Source organism: Hemicordylus capensis, chromosome 1 (assembly GCF_027244095.1).
Source record: "Hemicordylus capensis ecotype Gifberg chromosome 1, rHemCap1.1.pri, whole genome shotgun sequence".
Taxonomy (NCBI): Eukaryota; Metazoa; Chordata; class Lepidosauria; order Squamata; family Cordylidae; genus Hemicordylus; species Hemicordylus capensis.
Window position 1 is genome coordinate 234,074,603 of NC_069657.1, and position 16,180 is coordinate 234,090,782.

A 16,180-nucleotide genomic window follows, 5' to 3' on the forward strand; every position below is an offset into this window, starting at 1 on the left:
ATTGCAAATCTTGTAGTCTGGAAAATGCCCTAGAGCGCCTGGCTTGCAGGGGAATTCCCCAATGCACCACGCTCATTGCCCAGTGGGTTTTGGAGGCTGCCGCTTGCTGTCCTCTCACTCCCTGGCTGTTCTTGGAGCTGCCACTTGCCGCTCTTGTGGGCGCACAGCATTAGCAAGCCCAAGAGCAGCAAGAGTTGTGTGGGATGAAGGCAGGATGGCTCCTGCCTTCCCACCAGCCCTCCCCAGGACTAGGTGAGTAAGGCTGTGTGAACGACCTTAGTGCTTTGTAAGTGATAAGCAATAGCAGTAAATGGGCTTGAGGCTACATTTGTACACTGTGACTTCATGGGTATAACCTGTGCTTAAAACTTAAAAATGTTGTTTTTTTAGGGTAATATGCCTAACCTTTTGCTGGACTGAGCTTTCCCTATAGCCCTGGGATTTGCATGTTCTTCTATAATGCATACCGGTACAGTTCTCCAGAAAAACATGGAATGTATTTTTGGTAGCATGGCATTGATACACACATTACTGAAAACAGTTTCATTCATAAGCGCCTTGTTTGAGCCTTATGGTATGGGAATGCCTCACACAAAAAAATATAGACTGCATCTGTGGTGGATGAACATGCAAATCCAGGCTTTCCCAGTTGGTCAAGAGCTTTTTTCCTAGTAGCATTTCACTAAATAGAGTTATTTGTGTAAACACATTCTTCTCCATTGTTTTTATCTCTCAAATGTCAATACAGGTCTGGTATAATCCAGAAGGATATCACAGCCTCCCAGCCTACCTTAATAGCTTGAATAACTTCATACTCCGTGCTAACTTGCCAAAAAACCAGTCCTCCAGATACGGTAGGTGCTCAACAGACCTTGGCAACATCATTTGCTACTATAGGTTGATTTCAGACCATGCCTAATACATCATGACATGGCTAAGCATAACACTTTTAGTTATACCTCTTATGGCTAATCAGTGCAAAACTGCAAAATGGTTTATCCAGTTTGAAAAATTTTCAGGGCATCAGTTACACTTTTCTTGATCTCCACTTGGTACTGCTGAGAACAAAATCAATTAGTCGACCATTGTTTTTAAGACTCAGATCCCGTGAATTATTTTTGGCCTTGTTACTTATACAGTTCAGGGACTCAGTAAATACTCTAAGCTAGTACGTTCAATGACTAGTAAATACGATGAACTTGTAGCTATAGCTGGGACAGGCTTAGTGTAACCTGATTGGAGGCAGAATTGATGGAGCTTTTTTCATGGCACTTTTCAGGCAGCCAAAGCCATTTGTTGCTTTGACAAATAAGTGACAGCTTGAGAATCATTGAAATGGCCAGATAAAAAGTTCACTGTCATTTTAGCAATTTGAAATAGGTGGCAATCCCGCTTTTGAGGTCTGACTTAGGCTTCATATATTTAAAAAGGCACATAAAAAGAGCTTTTTACACTGTCACTAAGCAAATCATAATGGCTTTCGACTTATGTATATTGTGCTGCTTCGTCTTCCAAGCCTCAGAAAATATGTATTGAAATGGAAATTTTGACTTCTAGCCTAAGCTGCAGTAAAGAGAAAATGGCTTTATAGTGAAGGAGCATTAACAGCTTAGTCAAACTGTACCTCCTTTATTTTTGATAGAAGAAAAATGCTTTCTAGTTGTTTGTATTTCATTGTTACGAACTGGAGAATTCCCCCCTCCCCAAGAGGGATGAAAAACACTGCACTTGGGAAAAATAGGGGTTTTTTAAACAATGACCTGAAAGCCACCTCTTACTATTCTGCCTTTTTTCAATCGCCTTCTCCTCATATACTTATTACTACCTAATATTTTGGCAACCTGTTTTTTAAAAAGGTACCCAAGTGTAAAAAACAAAGAAGATAGAATAAAGGAACAAATGCTAGCCCCAAGCCCCATGAGTATGAATGGAATGTAATCACTAGTCTACAACATATTGTTTTTTAAAATTTTCATTTTGGGGTAAGTTTCAGCTTCAAGGTGAAAACTCAAGCAACAAATTTCACATTTTTAAATTTTAAATTCTGCATACTGGCTGACATCCAGACTCACGAAGTGCTGGTGCAGTGATGGGGTGTGTGTGTGTGTGTGTGTGTGTGTGTGTGTGTGTGTGTGTGTTTGCCACAGGGGTGATCTCTGATACCAACTGTGAGCTGCTGAAATGAATTTATGTACTTATATATTTATAATTCAATTTCTAGAGCACCTTTCATAAAACTCATCCCAAGGTGTTTAGACAAGTTAAAAAACAATTACAAATCACATTAAAACATTAAATTCAATGAAAAACAATAACCATAAGGAAACACCACAAGGCAGCAACCATAAAATACCAAGATGACACAGTATGAGAGCAGAGAGATTGGCAACCCCTAAGGGATAAAAGACTGAGCAAATAACAGTCTTTAAAATGAAATTTAAAAACAGCTTCTTGCCCAAGATGAGATGCCATGGTATCTAGTAGCAGAGGAGACAGTTAAGGTCTCTCTGGCTAGGACTTGTAATGAAGGCAGGCATTTAAAAAAAACTAAACTAAAAAATTGAAAAGTCCTTTTCCTTCCTTCTGTGTAGGTATTTCTGTCGTTGCTCATCCATATCCTGGTGGAGAGAGTCAAGAACAAGCCATGTAAGATGCTGATTTTATCACTACTCTTTCTAAAATAGACTTGCAAGAGATGACTTCTCTGCAAGATTTCATTTTCTATATAGAGAGAATTTTTAATGGAGAAGCATTCAGATCTGGAAGTGATCCATGGTCATCATGAGAAATGGGTTACTGTGCATTCGCAGGGACCTCACAGATGGATTAACTAGCTCCTCTCTGGCGCCCCTCCCTGCCATGCACGTGCTCCATGCCTTGCTTTTCTCGGCAGCCAGGTGCCATTTTGTCTCAGTTGCTTTTCGACCGCTGATTCATTCAACCTCTTTTCCACCCACCTCTCCCCTCCTTTCCCCCCTTTGGTGTATGGAGAAACGAGGACAGAGAATTGTGTGGGTTAGAGTGCCTAAGGGAGTCCCTATTCTCGCCTCCCATGCACTCAGTCTTCCTCCGCGCCCATAGCCACTACCCTGCCTGAGAATCAGGCTGTGTGCCTTCCGATCCTCCCTGTTCCCCCCTCGGCGGGTACTCTCCCGGCTGAATGGACAGAGTGAGAGGGCTGCGGTCTGCTCCCACCAGCGGGTGGTGAAAACTGAGCCTCAGCAAAGAACGAGCTCTCAGCAGCCCCACCGGGGCGCTTTACGCGCAGCAATGCAGCCACGTTGTCGGAGGCACAGAGGGCAGAGAGAGAGCAGTTTGAACGCTTAGCGGCTAGTTTGATGGCGGGAGTTCCCTGCTCGGTATTTTCGGTCGCTCTGGTATCGCCGGAGTCAAGAGACGTGGCTGAAAGGGGCGAAATGGCGGAGCGGCTCTCAGAAGCGGAGGGGTCCCAAAATGGTGACCGGGCTCCGATTGCAGTGCAAAAGCCCGCCAAAACTCTAGAGATGACGCCATCTTCGGCGGTGGTATTGGTGAGCAACGGGCGTGGGGGAGGGGACGCGGCTCCATCTAGGATCCCTGAGTCACCAGTTTCAAGGTCCCCGGAACGGGCTAAAGCCCAGGTTCCTAAAACTGTGCCTCCTGAATGGCAAAAATGGCTTAAGGAGGCGATTGTAGACACAGTATTGCACTTAAAGCCGACAAAAAAGTCTAAAAAGACCAGAAGGTGGAGGCGCTCCTCCCCCTCCTCTTCAGAGGTCTCCTCTGATTCTAGTTCATCTCCGCACCCTCCTAGGAAGGCGAAGTATAAAAGAAAACATAGTAAAAGGTCTAAAAAATCTAGTAAAAAGACCATTTCTATACACTCTTCTGATATCTCAGGAGAGGAATCTGGGGACCCTAACCAGAGAGAGATAAGACCTATAAGACCCAATACGGTCCCTCAACAGGTTCCCTTAACGGGAGAAGACACTGCTCCACAAACTACGGGTTTTGGGGGTGTCTAGCAAGACCCAGACCTGGAACCCTGTCTCGATAAGGAGGAAGGGGAATTGTCGGGGGCAGAGGAATTTGAGCAAAACCAGGTGTCCCAAAGGCTTTTCTCCTTTGAGGACTTTAACCCTTTATTCACTAAAGTAATTAACACTCTGGGCTTGCAGTCTAAAGTAGCCATGGAACAGAGCCAGAATCCAAAAGGAGACCTAGTGTTCCCCAAGGCCAAGCCCCGGGACGTCCTTTTGCCATTGCCTGAGTGTTTTGCGGAAACTATAAAGGCAGAATGGGCTCTCCCTGCAGTACACAAGAAGACCTTGATAGCCACAACAAGGCTATATAACTTCCAACAGGAACCCTCAGATTTGTTAAAGACGCCAAATGCGGACACACCCATTTCGCAACTGGTGACTGGCTCTTTGATTCCCAGAGATGGGGAGACCTCCCTTAAAGACCCCTCTGAGAAACGGGCGGAATTTGCCTTCAGAAGAGTCCATGATAACTCCTCCCTCGCAACAAGGGCAGCTGCAGGGGCTTCCATGGTGGCACGAGTGAGCCTCCTGTGGATCAACGACCTACTTGATGTACTACCTCCTGAGTACACCCGCCTCAGACAGCAACTACTGAAGCTTCAAAGGGCACAAGCCTATGTGGCAGATACAACATTAGATTAAATACGCTTCTCCTCCAGAGCTTCAGCAGCGGCGGTGGTAGGCCGTAGACACCTCTGGTTAAGGGGTTGGCAAGCTGACCCCACCTCCAAGAACAATCTGGCGGCTGTGCCCTATGACAGCTTAAAACTGTTTGGAGACTCGGCTCTCGAGAAGGTTCTGGTCCAGTCAAAAGACAATAGAAAGACCATGCCCACGGCATTCAAGAGAGGAGAAAAGCCCCCCTTTAGGAAACCCTTTAGCTCCTTTCGTCCCTATCGAACATCCTTCAGGGGGCGAGACAGAGAAATCAGGGGCCCCAGAGGTACGTGGCAGCGACAACGCTTCCATGCTAGAAATGCATGCCTTCCTCCAAGGGAAGCAACAAGGCAAGCAGCAGTATTGACTCGGGGCCCCTCAACCTGGGGGGATGCCTGACCCTATTCCACAACAAATGGGAACAAACCGTTTCGGATGCCTGGGTCCTGAACTTAGTAAGATCGGGTTACAGAATAGAGTTGGACTGCCTCCCCCGTCCCCGCTTCCTGCCAACCTTCCACTCCGCCTCTTCTACCTAACATGCGGACGTGACAGCGGCCATTCAGCACCTGCTGGACATCGGCACGATAGAAAAGAGGCGGGAGAGGGAGTCTACTCTATTATTTTTACCGTCCCCAAAAAGGACGGTTCCAAGAGGGCAGTACTGGACCTCAAGTATCTAAACAAACACATCAAACCCAGAAAATTCCGCATGGAGTCTCTCAGATCCATTACAGAATCCTTGCAAAAGGGAGACCTACTGGCTTCCATAGACCTCAAGGAAGCATACTTGCACGTCCCAATACACCCGGACAGCAGGCGGTTTCTGCGCTTCAAATATGCGGGAATCGACTGACAGTACAAGGCCCTTCCATCTGGGCTCTCAACAGCACCCAGGGTCTTCACGAAAGTCCTAGCTCCTCTCCTGGCACACCTGAGAATGCTGGGAATTCATGTTTTCGCATATCTGGACGATCTTTTAGTGAAATCAAGGGTCCAGGAGAAGGCGACGATGGACTTGCGAACTACTATTTCCACCTTGGAACGCCATGGCTTCGTGATCAACTTCCAGAAGAGTGTCCTGTCTCCATCACACAGGCTACAGCATCTGGGAGTCATGAAAGACACTATTCAGGGTTGCCTCTTCCTTCCAGAAGAAAGGATCCGGACCCTACAATCGGAATTGAAATCTGCTCTTCAATTAGAGAAGGTTCCTCTTCTTGCGCTGGCACGTCTATTGGGCCTAATGGTGGCAACCCTAGAGTCGGTTCCATGGGCTCGTTTTCACCTAAGAGACTTGCAATGGTTCCTTCTGAGGTACCAGAACTTCATATCCCAGAAAAAGAACATCAGGGTACAGTTATCTTGCACAGTGAAGAGGTCCCTCCAGTGGTGGCAATCCACGCAACACCTGCGCAAGGGGAAAAGCTTCCTGGAAGCCCCGAAAGTTATCGTGACCACGGATGCCAGTTTCAGGGGCTGGGGAGCCCAGTGGACAGCTCAAGGCAAGTGGACCAAAGAGGAGAAACGTCACTCCATAAATTGGTTAGAATTGAGGGCAATTCGACTGGCGCTCCTACAGCTGTGTCCCCAAGTCTCTCAATTAGACGTTCTGATCAAGACAGACAACACGACTGCGAAAGCACATGTCAGTCGTCAGGGGGGAACGAGATCACACTCCCTATACCGCGAGTCAATTCTCCTGTTGAGCTGGGCGGAACGTCACCTGAACTCCCTCACAGCACACCACGTGAAAGGAACCTCAATTCGGTAGCAGACTGGTTAAGCAGACAAGATCTTATCCCGGGGGAATGGGCCCTCAATCCGAGAGTTTTCGATCTATTGGCACGCAAGTGGGAGAGGCCGAGTGTGGACATGTTCGCCACCCCATTAAATACAAAGCTCAAAAGATATGTCACCAGGTTCCGGTGCCACAGGGCGGTGGATACGGACGCCTTATCGTGCCAGTGGCCGAAAGGGGTATTATATGCGTTCCCTCCAATCCCACTTCTGACTCGAGTGCTAAGAAGAATAAAGGAGCAAAGAGCAGAAGTTATTCTGATTGCTCCATTTTGGCCCAGAAGGCCTTGGTTCGCGGACCTGGTCTCCCTCAGTGTGGACAGGCCTTGGCACTTACCAGTCACACCAGACCTCCTCCTGCAGGGCCCGGTTCTCCACCCGAATCCCGCATGGTTTCAGCTTGCCGCGTGGAGACTGAGCGGCGACTCCTGAGCACTCAGGGCCTGACCCCGAAGGTGACAGCTACCATCTTGGCATCTAGGCGGTCTTCAACTAATAAGGTCTACCAATATACTTGGAGGACCTTTCTACACTGGTCACATCAACATCAGATCCCGAAGGGTAAGGCTGACATCACCCACCTATTACAGTTCCTGCAGGATGGGTTGGATAGGGGTCTTCGACCTTACGTAGGCAAGCGGCTTCGATTATTCTGCTGTTATCAGGAGAGTCATCGAAGACATCGATAGCCAATCCACTACTGAAAAGATTTTTGAGAGGGGCCACTCTACTCTCTCCACCTGTAGCTCACAGGTTTCCCACTTGGAACCTCAACCTCGTGCTAAAGGCCTTACAACAACAACCCTTCGAACCAATTAGATTGATCCCCCTCAGGCTGCTCTCAATGAAAATCGCCTTCCTGATTGCAGTAACATCAGCGAGGAGAGTCTCGGAATTGAAGGCCCTCTCGATACATAAATCGTTCTGTATTTTCACAGAGGATGCAGTCCGACTCATTCCGAACCCATTTATCAGGCCAAAGGTGCTATCAGATTTTCACACCGCACAAGACGTATTTCTACCATCTTTTTGTCCCCATCCATCTCACCCTCAGGAGAGAAAGTGGCATAAGCTAGACGTAAGAAGATGCCTGAAGCGTTACCTAGCACGTTCTGCTGATTTCAGAAAGACCGATTCCCTCTTCGTGTCCTACCTCCCATCTTCAATGGGAGAAGCACTTTTGGCTAGGACTATTGCGAGGTGGGTTAGAGCATGTATAGCCCTAGCCTACAAGACCCAGAAGGTAACCCCTCCGGAACGCATTCTGGCTCATTCCACAAGATCCATGGCTACATCTGCGGCCTTTATTACTAACGCCCCAATACAGGAGATTTGTAGGGCAGCAACCTGGAAAACCCCCACTACCTTTATTAAACACCACAAACTAGATTTGTGTGCATCTGCACAGGCGGCCTTTGGCAGACGGGTCCTTCAAGGCGTACTACCCCAGGAGTAGAGTGTAGGTGGGTTCCCTCCCTCTGTGATGTACTGCTTGGGTATGTCCCAATGAGATGACTTGATAGCAGCAACCGAGAACGGAGCATTGGTTACTCACCATGAAGGCTTCTTCTGGTTGCTGCTGTCAAGTCATCTCAGCCCACCCAGATTAGGCTTAGCTTACCTTATACGTTCTTGTTACACTCTGCTCCCGGGAAAGTCATTCGAATATTAGTGAGGGGTAACTTAGATGGCGCTACCAGAATCCAGGTAGTTAACATAGCGCTAGTTCCGTGACAGTTTTATCGAGTATCTTGTTGTTATGTTAGGTTGTATATACGTATTTAAAGATTGTACTGTTCCTCACCTTCTCACTTGTCCTATAAGAACTGGGGATGGGTTATCCACGTCAGGCTTTATAGGCTTCTATTTAGAATTTGAATAGTCCTGCCCAGGAGCATGTGACGAGGATAACCCAATGAGATGACTTGACAGCAGCAACCAGAAGAAGCCTTCACGGTGAGTAACCAATGTTCTGTTTCAGACAGATTTTCCCTTGGACTTCGTTCTCAGATATTTGAACTTTTTGGTACTTTGACTTTGGACTGTAATTTGACTATTCTTGGAACTTTGATTCGGGCTTGAGGACTCCCATCCATGGCTTTGCCATTGGAAAAGTCATGGCTAAGAGAAAGAAAACGACATTTAAGCGTTGCTCTCAGTGTCGGGCGAAACTTATCTCAACTGATGAACATGAACTCTTTTTATTCTGTTTGGGAGGGCAACATATCACCGTACTTATAGGATGCAGATCTTTTTCAAAGCAAATGCTGAAGAATCTCTCTTTGCGCCTCAGAGCCGATCTCTACGGAGATGCACTGCGTCTGCCGAGGCCGGAATTGACATCGATCTCAGTGTTCACATCGATGTCGACAGGCCCTCTTTCGATGTCTGCCCCAGCGTCTGTGCGTGCACAGTCTCAAACCCTGTGGGAGATCAAGAAGCCCAAGTCTTCTGACGCAAACAACATCGTGCGGCCTCCAATAGCAACTCACTGCCTCCAAAAAGTCAAAGTCAGTCAAAGTCAGCTCATTCTTTGAGTTCGAGGACCCCCTCGCCATCAACAGTCCAATATTGACCACCAGTGCCGTTGACCCTGTTGAAGCCACCTTCTACTGATACAGGGGCTGGTCTTTACATGCCTCTTTCGACACCGTTGTGTTTGGTGCTTCTGACCACCCCATCGATCACGACAATAACCATTGTCTTGGCATGCTGTCGACTCTGGTTTTCCAGATTCTGTCTACTTCATTCCTCCCTTCGACTTCCTTGATGTTGACGGTACTGACGCAGGCATACTGCACTGTGCTAATCCATCTTCTCCAATGGCTGCTGTTGTTCCGCAGCAGCATAAACCGCTGTCTCTCTCACCTGTGAGGACACCCTTGAAATAACCTCTTACATTCTTTGATACCGTAGACGATGCCTTGTTATATGAGGGTACTGCAAAGTCCCTGTTGAGTGCTTTCAGACTCATCAAAGCACACTCCACAAGAGCGTATGGTGCTTCCGCTGCACATTTAACTGGCCTCCGCTTTAAAGACATCTGTACTGCAGCTACCTGGTCATCGCACCTGCCTTTCATCAAACATTATGCTGTCAACTTACGTTTGGCTGCAGAAGCCAACTTTGGGAGAGAAGTACTCAAACGGGTTCTCCAATAGTGGGTGAAATGTCTGCACCCTCCTCGGGGTGGGGGGGGGAAGCTAGCTAGTCACTCATTTCTCATGATGACAATGGATCACTTCCAGATAGACAGGTTACTTATGATCTGGAGGTGATCTGTTGTCAGTCATGAGACCCACCCTTACCTCCCTGCTGCAGCATTTTCAACACAAGACTGATTTGCGTGCTCAATCAGTGAATCCCACACTGTGTGGGTAAACTATCATCAGATGGGTCTCCAAGAAACAGACAAAATGGTGCCCGGCTGTTGAGAAAAGCAGGCATGGCAGGGAGGGGCACCAGAGAGGAGCTGGTTTATCTATCTGTGAGGTCCCTGTGCAGGCGCAGTAACCCATTTCTCATGATTGACAATGGATCACCTCTAGATCATAGGTTACAGGTAAGCAACCGGTCTTTATGTGAGCCCTGACTTGCAGTCTGAAGTAGTACATCTCAGAGTTATGTTTACCACCTCAGTGAGAACTAGGTCATAGACATATGGAAGGGATGGTTTGGAGGGAATGTTTTGACGAGCAAGTACTATGGCATCAGCTAACCAGAACTGAAATTTTCTGTGGAGCCAAGGTTCCTGGCTCCTTTTCAGGGCCTTTTAAAGACCTGGGGGCAGAATGTTCATTCTGTTTGGCTAACATACTGTGTAACATTATGCACATGGTGAAATGTAATGTTTACGGAGTTGCACAGGAGTACTGTTGCACAAGCACAAAAATAGCGCACAGTTGTGTGACAATCCAGCCATTTCATATAATGGTTATATTGTTGCACAATTCAATTTGTGCAATTTTCGTGCTTGCACAACAGCATTCTTGAGAAACTCCATGTGTAAAGTTGTGCTGAAATAAGTCTTGATCTCAGGGTTATATTTTAACTGATTAGTTTCATGCCCTTGACTGAAAAGAATCAATCTGATCATTTCAAATACTAAATCAGACATTGGGTGCCTCCCTCCATGTGTGGGGTCCAGAGAAATTGACACCCCCCCTTGCCTCCCTGCTAAAAAAAGAGTTGGCTCTATATCTGGCAGTAACAATCTGTGACATGCTAGTGCCATGTTTCTCAACCAGGGTCCTGCAATCATCCTCCAAAGGTTTACCAGTATTTTCCAACCTACCACTTCCGGCACTTTACTTTCCCCTCGAACCCATCACCTCCATTTGTATTAATTCATTCACATTTTCCCCCTTTGAATTTTGTAATTGTTAAATGCATTCCTCATTACTAGTTTTCACCTTGCCCTTTTTCCTTTGTGAAGAGGTAGAGATTCTGCAGTATATCACATCATGTTACAGGAACTTCTCAACCAAAAGAGCTTCAAAGCCACTGTGCTAGTGCATCCTGAACTAATGGATCCTGAACTGGCTTTGGTGGGCCATTGCTATAACTAATCCTGACACTAAAAAAGGATCACTTCATCAAAACTAGAGCCAGAGTGGTGTAGTGGTTAGAGTGTTGGACTAGGACCGGGGAGACCTGAGTTCAAATCCCCACTCTACCAAGAAACTCACAGGGTGACTCTGGGCCATTCACACATCTCTCAGCCTAACTTACCTCACTGGGTTGTTGTGAGGATAAACATAACCATGTATACCACTCTGGGCTGCTTGGAGGAAGAGCAGAATATAATTTTTTTTAAACCATCTTTGTAAAAGGTTATAATATCTCAGAAGTTAAAGAGATCTACATATTTGTTTGGAAAATGCTTTGTTTATCCTTTCCCCCTCAACCTTAGGCTTAGTAGTTTATTGGACATCATAGTCTCCATGTCTGTCCTGATTGGCTACTCCATCACAACAGCCAGTTTTGTGCTCTATGTGGTAAAGGAACATCAGACCAAAGCAAAACAGCTGCAGCATATCTCAGGCCTTGGCGTGACAAGCTATTGGGTGATTAACTTCATTTATGATCTAGTAAGTAATTTCTCTCTTAAATATGCTTATCAATAGTGGTGTATGATGAGGAGCAATGTGGAAATTGCAACATAAAAAGGTTTCCTTAACAATGTTCAGTTTTGGCTTGATGATGATGATTATTCTGGCCTACATACTAGTACGATACTAACTTTGTACAAGGCCTTTTTAGAATAATTAGAATTAGAACTATTACTCTGTGTATATGCTAAGACATGGACCATTTTTGGTCACTACTATATGCATAAACTTCAGCACATTTTTAAAAGATCAGTGAACTATTAAGGTCATGACTTCAATTTATTTTTAACTTGTAGGCAGGAAAAATGCCTTTAAGTTAGATTGCAAACAGGCAGAGGCAAAAAGGCAGGTCTAAATGTCATGCAGTGGTATGTATTGTCTTAAGAACTATGAGTAATGGCTACTCATGTAAGGTCTGCTGCCTGTGACCCTACCTCTAAACTCCATTGCAGAAAACTTCTGTTAATGTCCGGGCAAGTATTCATAGCCAGGCAGACAATTATCTCCAAGACACGGTGAAGCATCTTTCTTTCCTCAAAAACACTTTTTATCATAATTATCACTTATTTTGGAAAAACAAAATATTTCTTTGAAGCTTTCACAATTTTGATTACTTTTTTCAGACCTTCAACACAAAGCATTTTCATAAAAATTTGAAACCTTTTACAGATACATAAAACCATATTGTGTTATTTCCATGAGCATAACTAAAGGATCCTACTTTCCACCTTTTCCAATATCTAAGTCACATTAAAGGTTTAGTATTTCATTATTGAGGCTCTGCACATGAGAGGTGTGTAGAGCCGGGAGGTGTTTGGCAGGGAGAGTGGGCCTAGGTGGCCGGATTAGCTGCTCACACAATAACCGGCCCCATCGCAGAGCCAGTTGGGCCAGCGGGGATCAGGGGCCACCTGGCCCACAGAAGTCCCAGCATGCCCCGTGCAAGTGTGCGGGGAATTCTGGGGGGAGCCCCGAGGCCGGGAGGCTTGTTGGAGCCTCCCAGTCAGGGGTCTCCTTGCGAGTAGCCATGGCGACACATGATTAAAAAATGGGGTTCGTGGAGTGCTCGTTTAAGGGGAGGGCTACTTTGGCAGGCTAGCCACCGAGCTTGTTCTCACAATGGAGGAAAACTGGGCTGGGCTCCCTTAGTGTCCTCCATCGTGTGAATAGCCTCATTGTTTGCTCCCCACCCCTTAGCCTACTTTCCAGAGGGAATACTTATTGGATAACCGTGTCAGTGTCCATGTATGTATACAAGTGTGTATGTCCCTCTAACAACTTTTGGCTATTCAGTGCAAACCAAATTCATAGCACATGGGAGAAGGTCCAACCTAGAGGACTCCAAAGTGTTTTTGTGTTTGTTTCTTGCTGAGCTGTCAGGTTGGTTCAAGAGAGTGGCCACTCAAAGTATAGGCAACACCCCTTTGTAAACCTTATGCTGTGACAGTTGGGTATAAATCAAATTCTTAGTAAAAGGGAAGGGATCCTGAAAGGCCCTGATGGTTTTTGTTTTTTTTAAAGAAAGACCAATTTGTTATGTTATTTCAAGATGGTGACCACTCAAAGTATAGACAACATCCTTTTGTAATGCATGGGCTGACAGTTGGATACAAACTAAATTCACATGGGAGGTGGTCATAGGTAAGAGTCACCATGTTAAAAGAAGCAGAAAGTAGGCTCCATTAATTCTACCAAACTACTTGTTAAATACATTGTTAAAGAGGAGATGATTATACTGTGAGTGACCACCATTTGTTTTCAAGAGGGTGAATTGTAACAAAAACATCCCCATCAAGATGCCAAAGTCTCAACTCTATGAGACTGTTCTCACGAGCAGCCAAGACTGGGCAGCTAAGCCCAGGCTTGGCTGCTCATGGGAACCACTGGGAGCCTCATGGCTTCTGGCAGCGCCTCAGCAGCAAACCCGGCTAAGAAGCCAGGCAAGTGCTCTCTTAGCCCCATTTAATTGACTGTGTGTCAGCGCCAGCTGCTTTCAGGCAGTGCTGAATCACTGACAAGCACCTGCCCGCCATTGGGAAGATCCCCGCAATGCACCATGCACTCACACAGTCAGTGCATGTGGGATTTCCAGGAGCTGGGGTGACGTGTCTTAACTCCTGCACCTCTGTGTTGCTCATAGCAGCTGTGGACCACTCCAGCTGGATCATCTGTGAGCTTCTGCTGCCTTCCCTTCCCCCCACCCTAAAGCCCTCTCACTCGATTGTGAGAAAGGGCTCTATGTGTTGTTAATTTGATTTGTATTGGACTGTCAATGCATGACCCCTGGCTACCATCTTGAAAGAAGATGGTGGATGGAGAAAAATATTTCTCCTAGGGTCCCCAAGACCTCCTCCCATGTGTTGTGGATTTGATTTTTATCAGACTATAAACACAAATATTATTAGAGTCACATTACCAGAGAGTTGCCCTCAAGGACATACTTCCCTGTGTCGTAGAGCACTTCTGGGGGAAGGAGTGATGAAAAGGTTGGCTGTCGCCCATTGCTCCTTCTCCTGGAAGCATTCTGTGACACACAGAGGTATGTCCCGGAGAGCTGCATGATCTTCAGAGACATTTTGCTACCAGTTACAGAGTGATATGAAGGGAGGGGAGGTAGGAACCTTGACTCTTGCCCTTCCCACTGCATCCTGGGCAATATGCAACTAGTTCCGGTCCTCTGAAGTCGTCTGGATCTGATACCCTGCTGCGTGTTGCCACTACTTAAAAACCGTTACTCTTGAGCCAAAGGTATTTACCTGGGGCAGGGCTTCTAATGTTAAACTGAGCGTGTGAGGTGGCCCATGCAAGGAACAGTGGTCCTGTAGATACCTAGGCCTCAAGTTATTTAAGGCTTTAAAGCAGGGTTAGTCAACCTGCTGTTGGACTACAACTCCCATCATCGCCAGCCACTATTTATTTATTTATTTATTTAGGCAGGCTGGAGTTGTAACCCGGCTGCAACTGGAGAGCCTCAGTTTGACCCCCCTGCTTCAAAGGTTAAAACCAGTGCCTTGAATTGCGATTGGAAATAAATGGCCAACCAGTGTAGACCTAACAAAGTAGGAGTAATGTGTTCCATCTGGCCAACGATTTGGCAACTACATCCTTTACCAGTTGATGTTTCTGGACACTTTCCAAGGGCAGCCTCACGTGCAGTGCATTAGATTAGTCAGGTCTAGAACTTACTGGAGCATGCATTACTGTAGCTAGTTCAGACTGCTTCAGGAAAGGGCTTAGCTGGTATACCAGCTGGAACTAGTAAAAGGCATATCAGTAAATCATTGCATATTTCCCTGGGAAATAATATAACATCTGGTAAAATGAAAGAAAAGTGTCCAAGTTCAAAACAAAAGAAGATTTCCTGCCTCTCGGCGAATGAGGATCTCCCCACCACCTGGCAGTAAGGCTGTGCCAGACCCTTATCCAGCCACTGCTTTTGAACAACCCAATGATCCATTTTGCAAGGGCATGCACCAAAGGTTTTGTTATTTTGACATAGGCGCTATTCCCCCCATGGGTTGTACTGGTTCCTCAGTCAGTTCTTCATAGCCTGTGGCAGAAGTTATTTCCATTTGCAGTGCATGCTAGTGCTTAAAGGCAGCACTTCAAGTGCTGCTGCAAAGCTCAGGCAGAGCGGCTAGCTGGATATCGGGACAGGGCAAATTGGCAGCAGTTGCACAGCTCTGAGGCATGCCTGGTGCTGTACAGAGCTCAGCTACTTGCACGGTGGGGGGCGGGGCATGGGGCAGAGGAGGGTCATGAGAGCACAGCACAGTAATCTCGGTGACCCCTAACGTCAGTCAGTCTTTAACAAGACTACCCATCTCCAGCCAAATTGTTAAAAAGCTCTGGGTAATATTGTTTTCTCCAGTGCATTGTTATCACAAGGCACTTCCAATTGGCACGTGCACTTGCATGAATCAGATACATCTCACAGAGGTGGTTAGAGCTGAAGAACTAGCCAGACACACTCTTCGGCCTCCAACTTCATTGAAACAGGCCTGCCTCTTTCATGCGTTGGATGCTTGCTGTGAAATGGCGTATTTATAAATCATCTAGTCGAAAGCGTCCCAGTGATCTAACTGAAATCAATATTCAGCAGACTGAAACTAATGCAGTGATACTCTGCAACTTGATACTCCTGCCAGCAAGCAATCCTCATTCCTAACTCAGGGAGAATATTGGAAACTCTTGGGGTTGCTGATCATTCGAAACCGGCATAAGGTACTCAAGTCATTTGACTTTGCCCAACAAGAAAAGAGTTAAAAAGCAAACAAACCCTAAAGAGATTTACATTTCAGGGTACAAAAGAAATATTTCCAAAGATCCAAAACGTTGATCCTGATCTAGGAGAGGAAGGAGCTCCCACCCATCCCCGCCGACCCCCAAGCTGGTTGTGCACAGTGATTGACAGCCAGACTAAATTACTTCTGAGTAGTCCTATTCAGTAAGTTAGTCTAGATAGCAGCAGTGTCTCTGGAAGTGGAAGGAGGGGTACCATATATTGCTTTTTTAAAAGTTTGATTTAATTTTACTTCTTTTCAAGACTGAACATGGTTTTCTTGTACTACTCAAGTGTGGGAGCATTGT

General features: G+C 46.2%; 1 protein-coding gene across 1 annotated transcript in view; it reads left to right on the top strand.

The window, feature by feature from the left end:
• Positions 1-16,180, top strand: part of ABCA12 (ATP binding cassette subfamily A member 12) — a 244,358-nt gene that overhangs the window by 188,623 nt on the left and 39,555 nt on the right. The window contains exons 42-44 of the mRNA XM_053268830.1: positions 749-854; positions 2,592-2,646; positions 11,392-11,569. Coding sequence (XP_053124805.1) covers positions 749-854; positions 2,592-2,646; positions 11,392-11,569 — 339 coding nt within the window. The remainder of the gene's footprint in view (positions 1-748; positions 855-2,591; positions 2,647-11,391; positions 11,570-16,180) is intronic.